The sequence below is a fragment of the Thunnus maccoyii genome, chromosome 8 (genome assembly GCF_910596095.1).
Source record: "Thunnus maccoyii chromosome 8, fThuMac1.1, whole genome shotgun sequence".
In the NCBI taxonomy this organism is placed as follows: Eukaryota; Metazoa; Chordata; class Actinopteri; order Scombriformes; family Scombridae; genus Thunnus; species Thunnus maccoyii.
In genome coordinates this window covers 15058882-15074859 of record NC_056540.1, presented here as the reverse complement: position 1 = coordinate 15074859, position 15978 = coordinate 15058882, and the positions used below count along the sequence as shown (strand labels likewise).

Here is a 15978-nt window from a genome sequence, read left to right as displayed (position 1 = left end):
CCATAGTGTGAACAGAATCAGATGGAGACTGGGGGGGGGGGGGGTTGGAAAAACACAACAAGAAGTCTGGTCATCGATTGGATAAGATACTGCTAAGAGCAAAGGAAGGATAGGTAGGACTGAGCGGCCTGTGGCGGCATTGTCCTGCCTGGACTCGACTGGTAATGAACTGTTGATTCCATTATCCCGAGTTAGCCTCAGCTGGTCAAACCACTCAGCAGTAGCAAAGCACTTGCTATATCATGCAGGAGTGTTTTTTTTCTTTTCCCTCTCCCCTGCAGTATCTACTGATAAACATGGATCTTTCATTTGTAGGAGGAGAGGAGCAAGCATATATCAGTCTTTAGCTTATCAGCTTTTTTTTTTTTCATAGTTCATTAGATTCTGGGGAGTAATCAGCTCCCCATCCCCGGGGTGCTCTGTTGAAATTGGGCCGTCGACACATGTTTTCCAGAGCGATGCTGGGCAGGTTTTGGGCTTCCACTGCCTCAAAGCCAATCACTGGGATCACCCTCTTGCTGGCCATACCGCCCCCGAATGGCATGGCAGATCTGAGAGACAAAGAAAAGTCCTTACTAAGCAGGGTGGAAGCATTGTGTTTCATGTTCCTGGCAGAAGTATCACATGGCTCACACTCCTTCCCATAAAGGGGGAAAACCTTCAGATGGTACATGATATCTGGTCATCTCTCATTTAACTCTACGCCCACTGGGGGATTCAGGATGACTGTGTAGTGAACTCAACCTCTTCTACTTGCATAGCTGCTCTAACTATTAGTTGAGTTCAGATTTAATTAAGGCTTCATAATTTCATAATAATCTTTGGGGTGTAAACAGATCCCTCCACAGAGGGTAAAGTTCCAGACTGGCTGGCAGAGCGAGTGACTGACTAAATGAGTACAGTCTGAGTTTGGCTTTCATATATTCTCTATTTCTCCATCTGCCCGAGTTTAACCTTTGTTCTGCCTCGCCGGTGTGATGCACTTCCTTGTGTGCCATGAGAAAGGTGATTCCCTTTCGTGCGTAATCTGTCTTGTGTTGGGGCATTAAAAGCTCGCAAACCCGGTGGATCATCTTTCAAGAACCAGGGTTCAAAATAGCCATCACGCAGCTACAGTCCAAGGAGGTGCAAGCCAGAGACTGGATTATTTTTCAAACTGTGGAAACATGGAGTGGAGCCGAGGGAAGAGATGATTGTGATGGATAACATGGTTAGGTCATCTGGGGGTCTATTTGAAGATGGGTGGGTCTGAAAACATGTGCTTCCACAGAACAGGATTGAATCATTTTAGTTGAGGTGAACATGTCATTTTCTCTAACTACAAACTGATCCTATCTTCCCCAAGCTCTCTAGTCACGTCTAGTTCATTTAGTTGAACTGAACCTCAACTGGAAGTGCAGATATGAAGGTAGGATTTTACCTGTTGAAGCACCTGTAGTTGGCAGGCTGTTGTCTGTGTGGGAGCTGGGGCAGCTGGCTACTGAGGACAGCCAGGAGCTCTTCCCTGTCTCCCAAAGCTTCCCTCCAAGGGGAAGAGTAGGATTTGGGGATTACTGTTGTGTTGAACTTCTCATGAGGAATTTCCTTCAGAGGGCCAGAATATCCTAACAGAGAAAAGGTTCAATCTAAGGTTATACCTCTCTTGGCAAGGTGAAAGCAGTGTTACTTTAATTTCATGCATTAAATCCCAACTAAGCAATACTCAGTCCCCTGTGTTGAGAAAAATGAATAATCCTTGTGCTTTTGAAACTAATTACAAAACCTATTAACTCAAAAAAAAGCAATCCCCAACAAAGCACAAACAGAATCTAATGCAAATAAATCTCTTTGATGTCACTCCTATCAACAATAGGAACTACAGTAATTAGATCTCAGTGTGAATCCCAGATAATAAACAGAGCTTAGCACACTGTCAGTCACACTGTAAGCAGTGCCTTCTGTCAGGCCGAGCACACAACAGCATTCAGTAGAGATGCTCACAAAAAGCAAAGATAATTGCTTTCTGCATAATGCCAACTCCCCTGGCACTGGTCCCAATATCACAAATTCATTTGCTCACACATTTCCATATAAAAGGTGAATACTAGCAGATCACAGTGTCCATGCATTGCCCAAGCGTCGGCTTTGTCCAGGCACTGGCGTTGCTCAAGCGTTTGTCATTGCAGTGAACTAGTCCTATGACTTGTGGCAGTCTGTGGCAATCCTTTCTACATCCTTGTGTGTTAACATTTACCTGGAGCGAGGACATCAGGACTGCCTTTCTTTGCTACAGTCTTCTGAAGGTTCATGACCAGGCTATGCTTACCAGGGATGGAGAAAGCCTGGTTCTCCTTTCCTCCCTGTGGCTCTTGGATGATCTGCGGAGGAGGAACGGCCTCTGGATGGGCCTGGGAAAGTGAACCCAGTTAGATTCGTGCGAATGTATTTACTCCCTAAATACTTTACTCCACAGATTTTAGACACGAAGTTCACTTCACTTGACTCATCACGGAGTACTGCTCAGCTTGTGAAAACAGCTGCATAATGTCCTCTGTGGCTCTGGAGGGAGGAATCAGAGTTATCTCAGCTTGACCTTGAGACTTTTTAACAGAGAGTCTGCATTATAAATTGAGGGTTTGCAAGAGGTGGGCAGCATTTAGGAGGCAGGGAGAGGTCTAATAAAAGATGCTATTGAATTGCATTACGGGAAGCATAAGATCCAGTGTGTCTGAGGCTTGAGTCATGCTAGAAACTAAATGGGAGAATATCCAGGCCTCTTCTGCTGAAAATATCTTCTGGTTATCTCCTTATGAGTTAGCAGGCATTTCAAAAACTCTATTGGCATATATTCAGGGTGTAACCACTTTTTCTTGTTGCTATAATAGCAAATGTTTGTTTAGTAGTGAAAGAAAACCATCATAGAGTTTTTTAAATGCCTTTAAATATCCTCTCCATTTAGGCATGGTGCACTCAGTTGTAATGAAAAGAGAAGGGGGTTGGAAGATACTTCTATTAATTACAAAGCAACACTTACAAACTTCTAATTTCACATATTCACAGCTTAAGAGTTGCTAATAATTCTTAGACACACATTTGAATGATACTTTGTTCTGGTTAATGAGTGACTTGTTTCACATATAAACTAAGTTTGGATGCCGGCATCAACACACCAAGGGGTCTGCAGAAAGGGGTTGAAAAAGTATGTCTCTTATGGGTCCAACCTTATGAAGAGGCAATACTAAAAATTACCAAAGTAACCCTGTAACATCTCCTCTTACAAGGGTTGTTTTGTTTTTCTTAATGTGTCACTCATTCATTAAGGTGAGAGAAAGCATGCAAGATGTTTAAGAAATGAGACAGCAGACAAACTTCGTTGCCCATTAATTATAGTTCTTTGATAAATCCAGTACACTAGCAAGCAGCTATTAGGCATAAACTACATGTCAGGACCACGCGTTGATAATTTTGTCTGTTCAAGTTGCAGTTAAGTGCTTTGCATATGAGTCACCGTGTGCTATGCGCCGTCCCTGTCGGTGCCTTACATTGATGGTGTTGTAAGCACCATTGGCAGCATTCTCCAGTGTGAACCTTTCCACCCTCTTCTGTCTCTCCTGAAACATGCGAGAGCCTCGATTAGATGGAAGATTGAGCTCCTCCATCATCACGTCTTTTGGAACGCTCATCTTCTTCCCCAGGTTCAGACCCTCTGGCACAACATGACATAGAAATGAAGGTGCTTTAATAAGTGATTCCACTGAATATTGCTATGCATGTTCCAAATTGCAGCATTTGAATAGTGAAATCTATTTGCCCCCGGTTTGTTCATTGACTATTCGTGTTGTGTGGCACGACATGAGCTGACTCTAACCCTGCATAAATACATCATGACATTTAATCGTGAGAGGAAAGGCAATGATAGCAGCAACTTCCAGACATTTGGAAAGAGAAGAAAGTAACACAGACTAATAAGGACCTTTGGCAAATCATAATGTCTCCTCTGATCTTCTTGTTTCTGTCGACTCAAACAGCTGAGGGGCACCGATTTAAAAAAGCAAAACTGTGGAGCATCACTAAGTTGGAATCCACACAGCTTTTTGCTCAGGGTCTCTGCTCATGTTATATCACGGCACAGTGGAAGGCCTGAAATAGTCTCTTGATGATGTCAAAGGGTGTGTAATGTTTGTTGTGGTCCAGGGTTGCATGGGTAACTGGGCATATAAATAGGATCTTTGGATGAAAGACTCATGTGAAAGCGGATGGCCCTCTTTCTCACACACGATAAGTGTTTGGAGGAATCTGTGCATGTGCCACCCTCGAGGAGCTGCCTTTGATCGGCCTGTGTTAAATTCACTGGTGGGAGTCACATTTTGCTGAGTTTAGGGGACTCGGTTTCAAAGCCTAGCTGGCGGGCAGCGCTGGAAAACAAACAGTGCAAATGGGATGGTCCCTGCTGGAACATTTGGAGAATTTCATCAACACACAAGCACTCCTGGGATTTGGGTGTGCCATACTGCATGTGGACTAACACACTTTAATGTTTGTCTCAATTACATCTGACAGACACGGATGTAATCACACACTGTAACAGTCTGAACATGGGTGTAAACACACACAAGTTGCTGACGTAATATATAAACCAATATGTGTGTAATTTTACTTCCAAGTATTGTGTATGTGTGTCAGTTCAATACATCCAGACTCACCTCCTCTGACCTCCTTAGACAGAGCCTTAGCCTGCAACATCCTCAGCTTAGCCGTGTCATCCAGGCCAGATTGCATCATCATCATCTTTGTCCTCTGATAGACACAGACATTTTCATACAACATATAATCTATTACTGCAAATTGCTTCTAAATGACTTATGATCTTGTGGTAAAAGTAAGAAAAAAAACTTCTAGCAATCTCCTTACTTATATTTTAATTATGTTCCTAAAATTAAAATGCTTCTTATGTTGTTAATCCTCTTATTGTCAATAACTTCACGTATTAGAAGATCAAAAGTTTCACATTGCAGGCAATCCATAGTGCATAATGATGAATTAAAGCAGCATCACAGATCATCATAGAAATGTATGATTTCATCTGTTCCATCTCCACCATTTGTTTAAAAGATCTTCTACATTTATCTTGTTCTCCTTTAGGTTTAAACCATCATGAGACAGGTTATTTCCCCCCTGCTGATGATGTGTTGTTGCAATAGTAATCCTGTGTCACTACTCACCTCACCTCAGTCCTCACCTGTGTGTGCTGCCTGTCTGTCTGTATGTCCGGTGTCGGAGCCGGTCCGGATGGCTGTGTGGTTTATCCTGCACTGGAGCTGGGATGCTTCCACACTCCTTAGCAGAGAAGGAACAGTCTGTATAAAACTCATCCCAGGATTCCTTGAGTACTTACCTCACTGGGTTATTTTAGCAGGGGGGTAAAGAGAGTGAGGATGGACGGGGGGAGTGTTGAGGGAGGAGGGGGGGTAATGAAATGGTGATTAGGGGGAAGGGGCAAGTATAAAGATTTACATCTTGACCTCAAGCCTCTTTGATAATAAAAATCTGATACCCTGTGAGTGCGTGTGCGTGTGTGTGTGTGTATGCATAATAACAGCTGCTGACTAGACAGTGACACTGAGCTCCCAGAGAGGCTAAGCATTCAACCTCTCTTCTGCAAAAATACACACAAACACAATTTCAACTTCTATTTTCTCTTTTCTGTCTTCTGTAGAACACTACACAACTACTGTGATATACACGCTCATTTACTTGCTTACAAATACAACGTGTTTCCCACGTACAGACAGTTTTACAGGAGCAGCTGTAAATTGATGGGGTCACTGCGATCAGAGGTTGTGATTCCGTTTTCCAGTTTAGGGTCAAAGGTTAAACTCTTTGGCAGTTTGCTCTTCCATTTTGGACCTTTAATGTCCTTTTCTTTCACACTGCTGTGAGTTATGGGCATTCTACATGTCTCTTATTACACACTTGTCAGACAGATTGTCATAAATAACAATAAAAATCTTTTTGCCATTGTTGAATTTTTTCATCCACCAGCTTACCAACTGCTGAGAAACTCCAGTTGTGATTTCATAAACCAACACTTTGTGTCACACTAGATGTGATGCCCTTTAACTTTATATTTGGTTGCCCTTTTTGGACTCAAGTTAGTCTTTATCGAGCAGCTTTTTTCCCCCCACAAATTGATTCATTGAGCTCAGCGGAAGCCCGGAGGAAAAAAAACATTTTCTTTATCCCTGTTGAGATTGGATATCGATTTTGCACCTGCCCTGCTCCACAATACCCCTATCCCCTAGTGGGGAGCCTCCCAGCCTCAGAAAGAAAATGTGGAGTCATTCTGAGTCACAGAAAATCATCTGCAGACACACTATATAAGTTTAACAGTTGTTGAGTACAAAAAGCAATATTTATAAAGAGAAACCAGAGTAGGTGAGTAGCTTCCTTTTAACACTTTTGTTGTCTCTGTATCACACAGAGCTTTAGTAATTAGAATCAATCTATGTACTGCCGGTTTATTCAGACTAAGCTTATAATTATAAATACAATTATAAATAATTTTCAGTGTCTATTAATAATTCAGCAATTTGAAGTGTTTTTCTTGCAAGAACAATAGCAAGAATAAAGGACAAATTCCAGTGACAGGTGTCATCTGCATTTGAAAGGTGGCCTCCATGGTGTGTTCATGTCACAATGGGGAGAGGTGAACAGCCACCAGGAGCTGACAGCTGACACAGGAACAATAGATGCCCATTCAAACACAAGGGCTTGTGTAATTAGAGCACCTTTAAAACTGTTTCCCAAACCTTATTTGGCTGGTTTGTCTGAGGAAATTCAAAGCTCCACAGGTGTACTTGAGGGCAGGAGAAAGCAAAAGTATCACTATGTTTTTTATAACTTCGTGCTGAGAGCTAAAAGCATTAAAATTCAGCTTGCAGTGCTGAAAAAGTCATCATTCTGAACTTTTCTTATTTGCTTGCAGGTGCTTTTGGGAGGACTGTTGGAAGTCAATCAGTTGGGGAGCTGTCTTGCCAGCGCTCAGTTTGAGCTTCAATCCTGAGAGAGACATTATGTATGGACTGCTGTGTGAGAGTCTTCATGACTTCATCAAGGAGTCGTATGGAGACGATGTGTGGAAGCTGGTCAGAGAGAGAGCTGATGTCAGGTTACACTCCTTTGTCACCCACCAGGTATTTCTGAAACAAATAATTCTACATGATACTGTACACACGAGTAGAATAGTAATAAATGTGTCCTGTTTTTGATCATTCATGTCAACTGCAGTCAAGTTTTCTCTGTCACTGTGTCTGCTTTTGTCGAGAACTTTTCAATCAAAAAATGTGTTTTTCTAGAGGCACTAAAGTCTGTATATGTGCACCTGCAGGTGTATAGTGAGAGTGTGATTCCCCGTATTGCAAAGGCAGCCAGTGGAGTGACAGGCACACCCTACAATGAACTGATGAACTCCTGGGGTGTCTACTTCCTGGGATTTGTAGGGAAATATGGCTATGACAGGATCCTCAAGGTGAGAAAAAATCTCAGACTCGAAACTGTCAAAACTCTGCTGTCTTGTACAAGATATGTGAGAGAATAACTTAACGCTCACAGAACTATGTATCTTAAATACTACCACAGTGCTATGGTAATGTTTGACAGAGTATCTTATATACTCTATACTGTTCAAAACTAAATCTTTTATCCTTGTCGTTGTAGTCTAAAAGGATTATTGTGATTAAAGGGTTTTTATGTAGTCCTTACACAAATGAAGAAATAATTGTAACTGATTCAATTGAATTCTATTAAAGTCAGTAGAAAATTATGTCACACAAAATTACAACCATTAAGATTTTGCACATTTTCTAAAATCAGGGGTTATCAATAGAATACAGGATGCAATAATCCAACATAATAATCCATGCACACATTGTAGTTTGGTGTATTATTAACCCTGGTTTTGGGGTAATTTCTGTCCGGCCCTTATTGATAGAAAAATAGCTATTTTGAATGTTTCTGCAGAGCTGTTTTGGGGAATTATGAATTGAGAATTTGAGTAACATAATGCAGTCAGTGATTTTCTGGCAAAATAGATGTAAAAATATTTTTAAAGGGAGAGTCCAGTGATTTAGTATTGCACCATTTGGGTGCAGTTCGGGGAACTCACAAAGGACAGATTACAAAAAGAACAGTCAAGCAGAGGGCAAGACATTCAGATTTTTATTCTCTAGTGTTTGTTAAGCTCCCTAAATTGTGGATCATAGACGTGTTGAATTTAAAGTCTCCAAACCCACACTGAGATTATTTTCACAGAGTTAACTTCCTGTGTCACAGGAGACATTTTACAACAGTTTTGACAACTTACATCCCATGATGAGTAAATGTACCTTTTTGTGTCACGTTGGAGCGTCACTTTAAGAATATTATAATATAAAACTTATTACAAGTAGGGAAGACATGAACTGCCACCTTCTGTCTCTGAATTCAGGTGCTGGGCCGTCATGTACGTGACTTTGTCAATGGCCTGGACAACCTTCATGAATACCTGCGCTTCAGCTACCCCAAAGTGCAGCCCCCAACCTTCTTCTGCCAGGAGGAGTCTGCCACTGGAGTCACCCTCCACTACAGGTCTGAGAGTTTGTTGATAGACTATCAGGCATCAAACATAAAAGTAGTGGGAGACTGAAAGGTGTGCAATTAATCTCCGTGACCTGCAGGAGTAAACGCAAGGGCTACCTGCACTACGCCATGGGTCAGCTGAGGCAGATGGGGAAGCAGTTCTACGACACAGACATCCATGTGGAGGTGCTGTCTGAGCAGATGGTGGGAGACTACTCTCATGTCACCATGAGGTAGACAAACACACACACACACACAGGTGGGCACAGTTCCTTTATACTCGACTTTAAACTTTAGAAAACGAATTTATCTGTGCGTCCGTGCAGGCTGAACTTTGACAACTCGGCTTACCGCTACATCATGAAGGAGGATGAGGAAGAGCAGGAGATTCTGCCAATTACCTCAGACTTCTTCTTTGAGGTGTTCCCCTTTAACATCGTCTTCAGACAGGTAATAGTTCTGAGTTGCGTTCGTAAATTCATCATGGGCAGTCAATAAATTAAGTAAAAGAACAATCCTGGTGATTCTCTGATTCTTTAGGACATGGTGGTGCACAATGTAGGCTCAGGCCTAGCCACAGTCTTCCCTGATCTGGATGGAAAGAAGATCAACGATGCCTTCTTGCTGGCTCGCCCCCTAGTGGAGTTCACCTGGAACATGGTGAGACTTCACATGTACTCATTTCACACCAGGCTTCAGTGCAATTAAGGCCTCAGTAATTTGCAATAAACAACAATTAATCTAATGTAAAAGATCAGCTATTAAGATTTGTGGAACAAAATTCACAGATTATCTCCCACCCCAACAACCTGTTTGAGATCATGTCCAAGGAGCCTGTGAAGAGAGAGAGGAACCTCCACAACCGAGTCCAGAGTAAGAGTGGGAGCCATGTAAACACTCTCAGGGGTGTGTGTCTTGTGGGCGAGGACTCGCTGGCTTGTGGTCAGATCAATTTCACTGCAGTCACTTGCAAGAGACACGCTCAATTTCAGTTTCATTAGATAAGGAACAGAGCAGGTGCGCAGCAAAATGGGTGTCCGTTGTTATGTGAGAGCTTGAACATGAACATTTAACCTTGAAAGTGGTGTTAAATTGAAGAAGAGAGTTTAGGAGGTGCCACAGTTGCTGAAATTGAATTGTTTGATGCCTTAATTCAACTTAAATTGATTGAATTCAGTGGAGCTGATCCCAACTGTCGGTTGTCATGGGTGGAGGGTGTGAATATGTGTGTTTATGGCTCTGATAGTTTACCCTGTTTCCCACAGATTCTGACTATGAAAATGCCAATCGCTCTGCTGACGTAGATGTGGAGCTCATGGCTTTCCAGTCCATCATTGGAGATGATTACAAAGGTCATGACCTCTCTGTTATTATCTAAAAAGACATATATAAAACCTGAGCATACAGACACTAAACCAGTCAGGCTGACAAAAAAAACCTACTAAAGACACAGATATATTAAACTACAAAAGAAATTCATTAGGATGACATTGTTAACACAGTGGAGTTATTATCTAAAGCTGAAATTCAACCTGAAACTCATCTCTAAAATGTTTGTCTCGTTGGTTTGGTTTGATTGTGCTCCTCTTTTAGACGGTAACAGCGCTAATGCCATGGAGAGCTGGGGCGATGGGAGCCGCTGCCTGAAACTAAAAGGACAAATGAGATACATGCCAGAGTGGGAGTCCATCATTTTCCTGGGAACCCCTGTGTAAGACCTACACACACTCACACACACACACACATATACACACTTAGACAAAGATCTTTATGAAAAAGCTGCAGTTGAAAAGTAAAACATTGAAAAAAGCAACTAGCGCTAAACTGAATTACGAGGCTGGAAATAAAAGCCTGGGCAGTGAATCAAATCAGGGGCCCATTCTAACAGCACTTACCATGCATGAAATGAGCTGCTAATTAGCTTGTAATCAGACAGTGCAGCTCTTGTGAGCCTAATGGGAACCCATTTGCAACTGAGAGTGTTTTCCACAGAGTACATTACCAAAACATCTCCCTCCTCTTCTAAAACATTTTGATTTGCAAGCTGAAGCCCTTATGTCTGTATTGACAAAATTACTGAAATGTAAATGCCATATCACGCCTCTTACATTGTTTATACTGTAGAATAGTAAAAATATATTTTTGTTCCCCAGTTTTATAGACACTGCTCTTGTTACTAAAATGAATCTGTAATTATTTTAGTACATATTATTAATGTTATCATTGTCTCTGTCCTCTCCTTGCTCTCTCTTTAACTCTGTGTGTGTGTGTGTGTGTGTGTGTAGGATGGAGAGTCTGAGTGCTATGTTTAAGACCGGCCTGTACATCAATGACCTGAGCATGCACGACTCCAGCAGAGACCTGGTGCTGGCAGGCACGCAGCAGTCAGAGGAGCTGAAGAGAGCTCTCATACAGGTTCACTGCACCAACGTGCTGCTTAATTCTATATGTGTGATCAGCTCACTTGTCACTCTGCATTATGCAAAATCGCTCTGAAGCCCTTCTTTCAGTCTAGCAGCCCCAGAACACCTACCGCCTGAGATGAAAGAAACAAATTCAAACTTACAGTGTTTTTCTGTCCCTGTTCCTTGTTGAGAATGCAGGAGCAAAAGAAGTCCAGTAAACTAGAGGAGAGCATGAAAATGTTGGACTACGAGATGAAGAAGACTGATGACCTTTTGTACAGGATGATTCCCAAGCCGGTGGCAAAAAGGTTGCGCAAAGGAGAACCGGCTGTAAACACTTGTGAGGTCAGGATTGGAGAGCAGAGAAAAGAATATGTGTTTTGCCAAAGACAGTACGTCTCAATAAAACAATCCAAAGTAGAACAATCTGCCAGGAACATGTTGCATCTCTTTCTTCACTCATTTCATGTTATTTCTCTACTTTCATCTATATAATGGGCATAAAATACCTTAAAAATATTAAACAAAAGAAAAGCACCAATCTTGACAACACCAACCATGTTTCATGTCAAAAACAATAGAAACAACTGCTTCAGTGCTTTAACATTTTCTTCTGTTTAACTCATATACACCCAAGCACTATCTTGTTTTTGGCTCTAAAAAAGCAGCACCCATCACCTCTTACAAATTAAGGCTTGAGGCTTACTTCACACACACACACACACACGCACACACACACACACACACACACACATACTCATATAAATCCTTGGATTTCTTACTGCTTGCCTGGGCATGCTGGAGCATATGAGGCACACTGGAAACTTCTTGTTGTAGTGAAATTCAGTTTGAGTTGGAGCAGCCTGCTGATGGTGCACAACAATGCATACACTAAAATATGCTTCCTTCAACTGTGTGTGTGTGTGTGTTTGCAGTGAATCAACTTCCTTCCTCTCTCCCAGGTGTTCCCAGATGTTACCATTCTTTTCAGTGATGTGGTTGGGTTCACCCGCATTTGCAGCCACATTACTCCAATGCAGGTGGTCTCCATGCTAAACACCATGTACACTCTGTTTGACACGCTCAGTGAGAAGCACCGAGTCTTCAAGGTTTGCATCTGTTTTTTTTTTTTCTCTGTGTAATGTACTTTATATACAGCATAGGTGCTGCTGTGTAAGAACTGCTGCCTCTCTCCTTTCCAGGTTGAGACCATTGGAGATGCCTATATGGTGGTAGCCGGGGCTCCAGAGAAGACCAAGTATCACGCTCATAACATCTGTGACATGGCCTTGGACATGGTGCGCTCCATCGATCACCTGAAAGACCCCTCAAACGGCAACAACATACAAATCCGTGTTGGTGGGTTGAATGTGTGTGTTTGAGTGTTTATGTCAGTGTTTGACTGAGTGAACTGACCTTTTGTTCCGGTTTCAGGCATCCACTCTGGGATGGTCGTCGCAGGCGTGGTAGGACATAAGATGCCGCGTTACGGTTTACATGGGGACACAGTCCACACTGCGTCTGCCATGGAGAGCAACGGAAAGGTATGGAAGATTGAGAAAGAAAATAATGCTTAAAAACATGTTATAATGTGTAAATATCACTTTTGAAGTAATGCATCAGTTTTTTTCTGTGATTTTGTGACTGGTCACTCTCTGTCTCAATCAGGAGATGCACATCCAGCTCAGCAGTGCCACTTACGAGCACCTGAAAGGAAGTCATTTCATTTTTGAAAGGAGGGGCATCATTACTATTAAGGTCAGGGGTCAAGACTGTCACCACAGCAACTAGCACCCACCACATTGAATGCATTTCCTCAGCTACTATAAAAACAAAGAAAAGCGCTAATTACTTGTTGGAGGACATATGAGTAACACACAGTGATGATCACTTAAGAGGACATACATGTTTTCTGCATGCTACAACCTTCCTGGGATCCAACACTGAGAGTGTAACTGGTGTCAGGGGAGGATCAGCAACTGGATTTTAAAGAAATATAAAATAATAATAACTCACAATGTTTTGGCTCTGGGGATCCAGCACACTTAGTATTCAGAGCTGGTAATTGCAGCTTGCTTGTTGATTTGCCAGTCTATTTTATCAGCGGGTCTGACTTTGAGCCTGTACATTCAGTGATAGTGCCAGCAAAGTGACTCCCGAAGGTTTCCGAGGCAGCTGATTACAGTTGCCAATCTTTAGAGAGCAGCCATTTTTCATCAGGGACTTTTGACTATTGAAAATTCGCCATCTGCCTTTTTACTCCCCCACATAAAAGAAATTGTGCCTATGAGCACATGTCTTTGAATATTTGTGCATATGTTAGTCATCTTTATATCCTTTATTTACCTCTTTCTTCCATCCGTCAATCCTTTAGGGGAACGTTGAGATTGAGACCTACTGGCTTAAAGGAAAGAGGGACAAAGATGGGAATGCTCAAGCGGCATGTCCTCAGTTTGAGACCCAGACCATCAGCAAAGCCATCAGCAAGGCCACCATCTCAGCACCTGAGGCCACAGGGGATGAGGAGGGACTGGTGCGAATATAGCCGAGACAGTCACGCTTGGCTGGCACACACTCTTGTTTGCTTCATTGCTATCATCGCCATTTCTGATTCTGTGAGTTCTTCTGTTTTTGCCTCTAGGTTTTCCCACTGGTTGCAGGGGAGGACGAGGATGATGTCAAGTCCATTCGTTCTCACCGTATAAAGATGGAGATTTCAGGCCATTCTCTGGAGGAGTCGATGGAGGAGTGCCGGGTGGAGGAGATGTCTGTTCATAAGGTGAGAGGGAATATCTGGTGCCAGAACTGCCTCTAACTGATTCTATCAAAATTCAAGTAATTTGGTAGGTGAATAAACACTTTTAATGACACAAATATATTTAAAACCCTGATTGATTTGATGTTGTCATTACCTACTAGTGTCTTTTTGTGATAAATTGACCTGTTTCTTCCCCAGTCCCACTATAAGGACGCTTTGCAGGACGGCCTCCAGGATCCTCTCCTGGAACTGGACTCGCCTGAGTCCAACAGTAGAGAATCCATCATGGAGTCCCACGACAGCTCCTGTGACTCCCGCTGCTCCAAGAGCGCCATGTGCACCATGTCATGAAACGCAACATACTAATGGTGCACAATCAGACGCCAACTGATGCTATAGCCAGTAATTCATACATATCACTGTTTCTAAAGCGCTTTTTGTACAACTCACTCAAAGCACTGAATGTTACGCCAGATAGGAATGCTGTAGGAATTTGTCTTTTTGACCATTGATGCTAGAGGTGACAAAGCTCTTATGGTGATGCCATGACAATCTCTAATGATGTGTTATTTGTACACACACTAGTTTGTAATACTTGATGTTTCCAGTGGCCTTTGCGTGGTGTTACATTGCACAACCACAAGTGTTAATTTAACACTTGTGTGAGCTGACCCTTCACCAATTAATACCTCACACCAGTAACCTCAAAGCCACTAAAAAGTCAACACTGGGAAATTTGCTGTGTACTCAATGTGTAATTTGTTTTAGTACCCAAAAGTGTTCACTGCCATGTGGTTCAGCTGGACACAAGCTCAGTTATTTCCTGCACTGTTTGTTCTGCTGCACCTTGTCTTTTTTGACATCTTGTTTCATCCTGTGAAGAAATGACTCTGAATCTTGCCTCCATCCCTCTTCCTCGCTCTCCCCTTCATCTCGCATGTCTGAATCATTGTTCTGTATCAGTCTCATCGAATACACAACCACAGCACACTGTAAACGCTTGTCAGCTCGGAAGAAAATAAAGTGAGAGGACTGCTGAGCAGTGCGCGGATCTGTTTGTTATTGTTTATCTTGTCACTCAAAGGCATTGGCATTCAGACTCACATTTACATTAGCATACGTTTGACACTTTTCTTTATTGTACACATTTCTCTGTGGATATATGGGTATGTTTTTATTGTGTGTGTGTGTGTGTATCTTGCCTAAACTCCAGTGAACTTAGTATCAAACATAGTCAAGTCAAGTCAGTTTTATTTATATAGAGCCAAATCCTGCTCCAGCAAAAATCAATATTAAATCAATATATGACTCATACATTGTCTTAAATTTCATGCTTTAGTTTAAGGGAGGTGTAATTACCACTGCTTACAGGTACTGTGACACACATCCACACATGCCACTAAACTAAGAATAATGTAATCCTAACATTAATACATTGATAGACAGTTAAATATTAGCTATCCTGGTCCCAGTCAGACAACATTCCCAACTGACTGGCCATCAGATGAACTGCGCTTAAAGGTGGCGTCCTCACGATCTAGGCTGCATCCATTGGCCGTTTGTGAGTCTTTAGGTGTTGCATTGATGGAGCAGTGGAAGCAAAAGGCGTAGAAGAAGGCCAGCAGGAGCAGGAAGCAGACCACACAAAAAATGACCACAATCAGGATTGTGTGCACTTGCATGTGCACCTCCTCCCATGGGAGCAGTGTGGTGGTGGTCAGGAGGCTGAAGGTCGTCTGGGTGACGTTGAAACTGGGGCGTGGGGTCACTGTGGGTAGGTCTGGCTGCATGGAGGCCAGGTGGGCAACTTGCGGCATGATGGGAGGGATGTGTTCCCTAAGTAGTTAAGGAATATTTTGTTGAAGAATTTTTTTTTATAATTGGAATGGTTTATGGAAAGATGAACATGAACAACACACTCAAACAATGTAATAGTAACAGTAAGCTACCCAACTAGTTTTCAAGTTAGAGATTTGTACATCATATTCTTAACATAACAATTGTCTTTCCAATGTTAATGCATGGTAACAAAAACATCTATACATTTAAAAGCAGCTGGTTCATTTCCCCCCTTATTCACAGACAATCAAACACAGATGTGTCTTTTGTTCTTACCTGGAACGTGTTGGTGCAGTTGTGTCAAGTCTCTCTGTGAGGGACTCGGGGTTTCTTTTGATGAGCAGAGCTGGGGAAAATGAAAGAAATGGAGGACAAGAGAGG

The 15978-nt window shown here is 42.3% G+C and overlaps 2 protein-coding genes across 5 annotated transcripts; one reads left to right on the top strand and one right to left on the bottom strand.

The window, feature by feature from the left end:
* Positions 1-37: 37 nt before the first annotated feature.
* Positions 38-5350, bottom strand: myoz3a (myozenin 3a). Of its 4 annotated transcripts, none has more exons than XM_042419144.1 (6): positions 5202-5350; positions 4683-4776; positions 3522-3685; positions 2234-2387; positions 1421-1604; positions 38-551 (listed from the first exon to the last, which is right to left on the bottom strand). In XM_042419144.1, exons 2-6 carry the CDS (start codon positions 4765-4767, stop codon positions 368-370), a joined length of 771 nt encoding a protein of 256 aa, XP_042275078.1. In that variant the 5' UTR covers positions 4768-4776; positions 5202-5350; the 3' UTR covers positions 38-367. The 4 variants fall into 4 exon arrangements, with proteins under 4 accessions (XP_042275078.1, XP_042275077.1, XP_042275076.1 ...); XM_042419143.1 differs by having other exon boundaries at positions 5207-5350; XM_042419142.1 differs by having other exon boundaries at positions 5219-5350.
* On the top strand, positions 4111-14797 carry LOC121901998 (soluble guanylate cyclase 88E-like). Its single transcript, XM_042419140.1, has 19 exons — positions 4111-4148; positions 6965-7172; positions 7367-7507; positions 8465-8604; positions 8694-8828; positions 8922-9045; positions 9136-9255; positions 9384-9468; positions 9861-9947; positions 10189-10306; positions 10881-11010; positions 11199-11345; positions 11963-12109; positions 12203-12359; positions 12435-12544; positions 12669-12758; positions 13375-13533; positions 13642-13779; positions 13957-14797. Exons 2-19 carry the CDS (start codon positions 7053-7055, stop codon positions 14107-14109), a joined length of 2301 nt encoding a protein of 766 aa, XP_042275074.1. The 5' UTR covers positions 4111-4148; positions 6965-7052; the 3' UTR covers positions 14110-14797.
* Positions 14798-15978: the final 1181 nt, after the last annotated feature.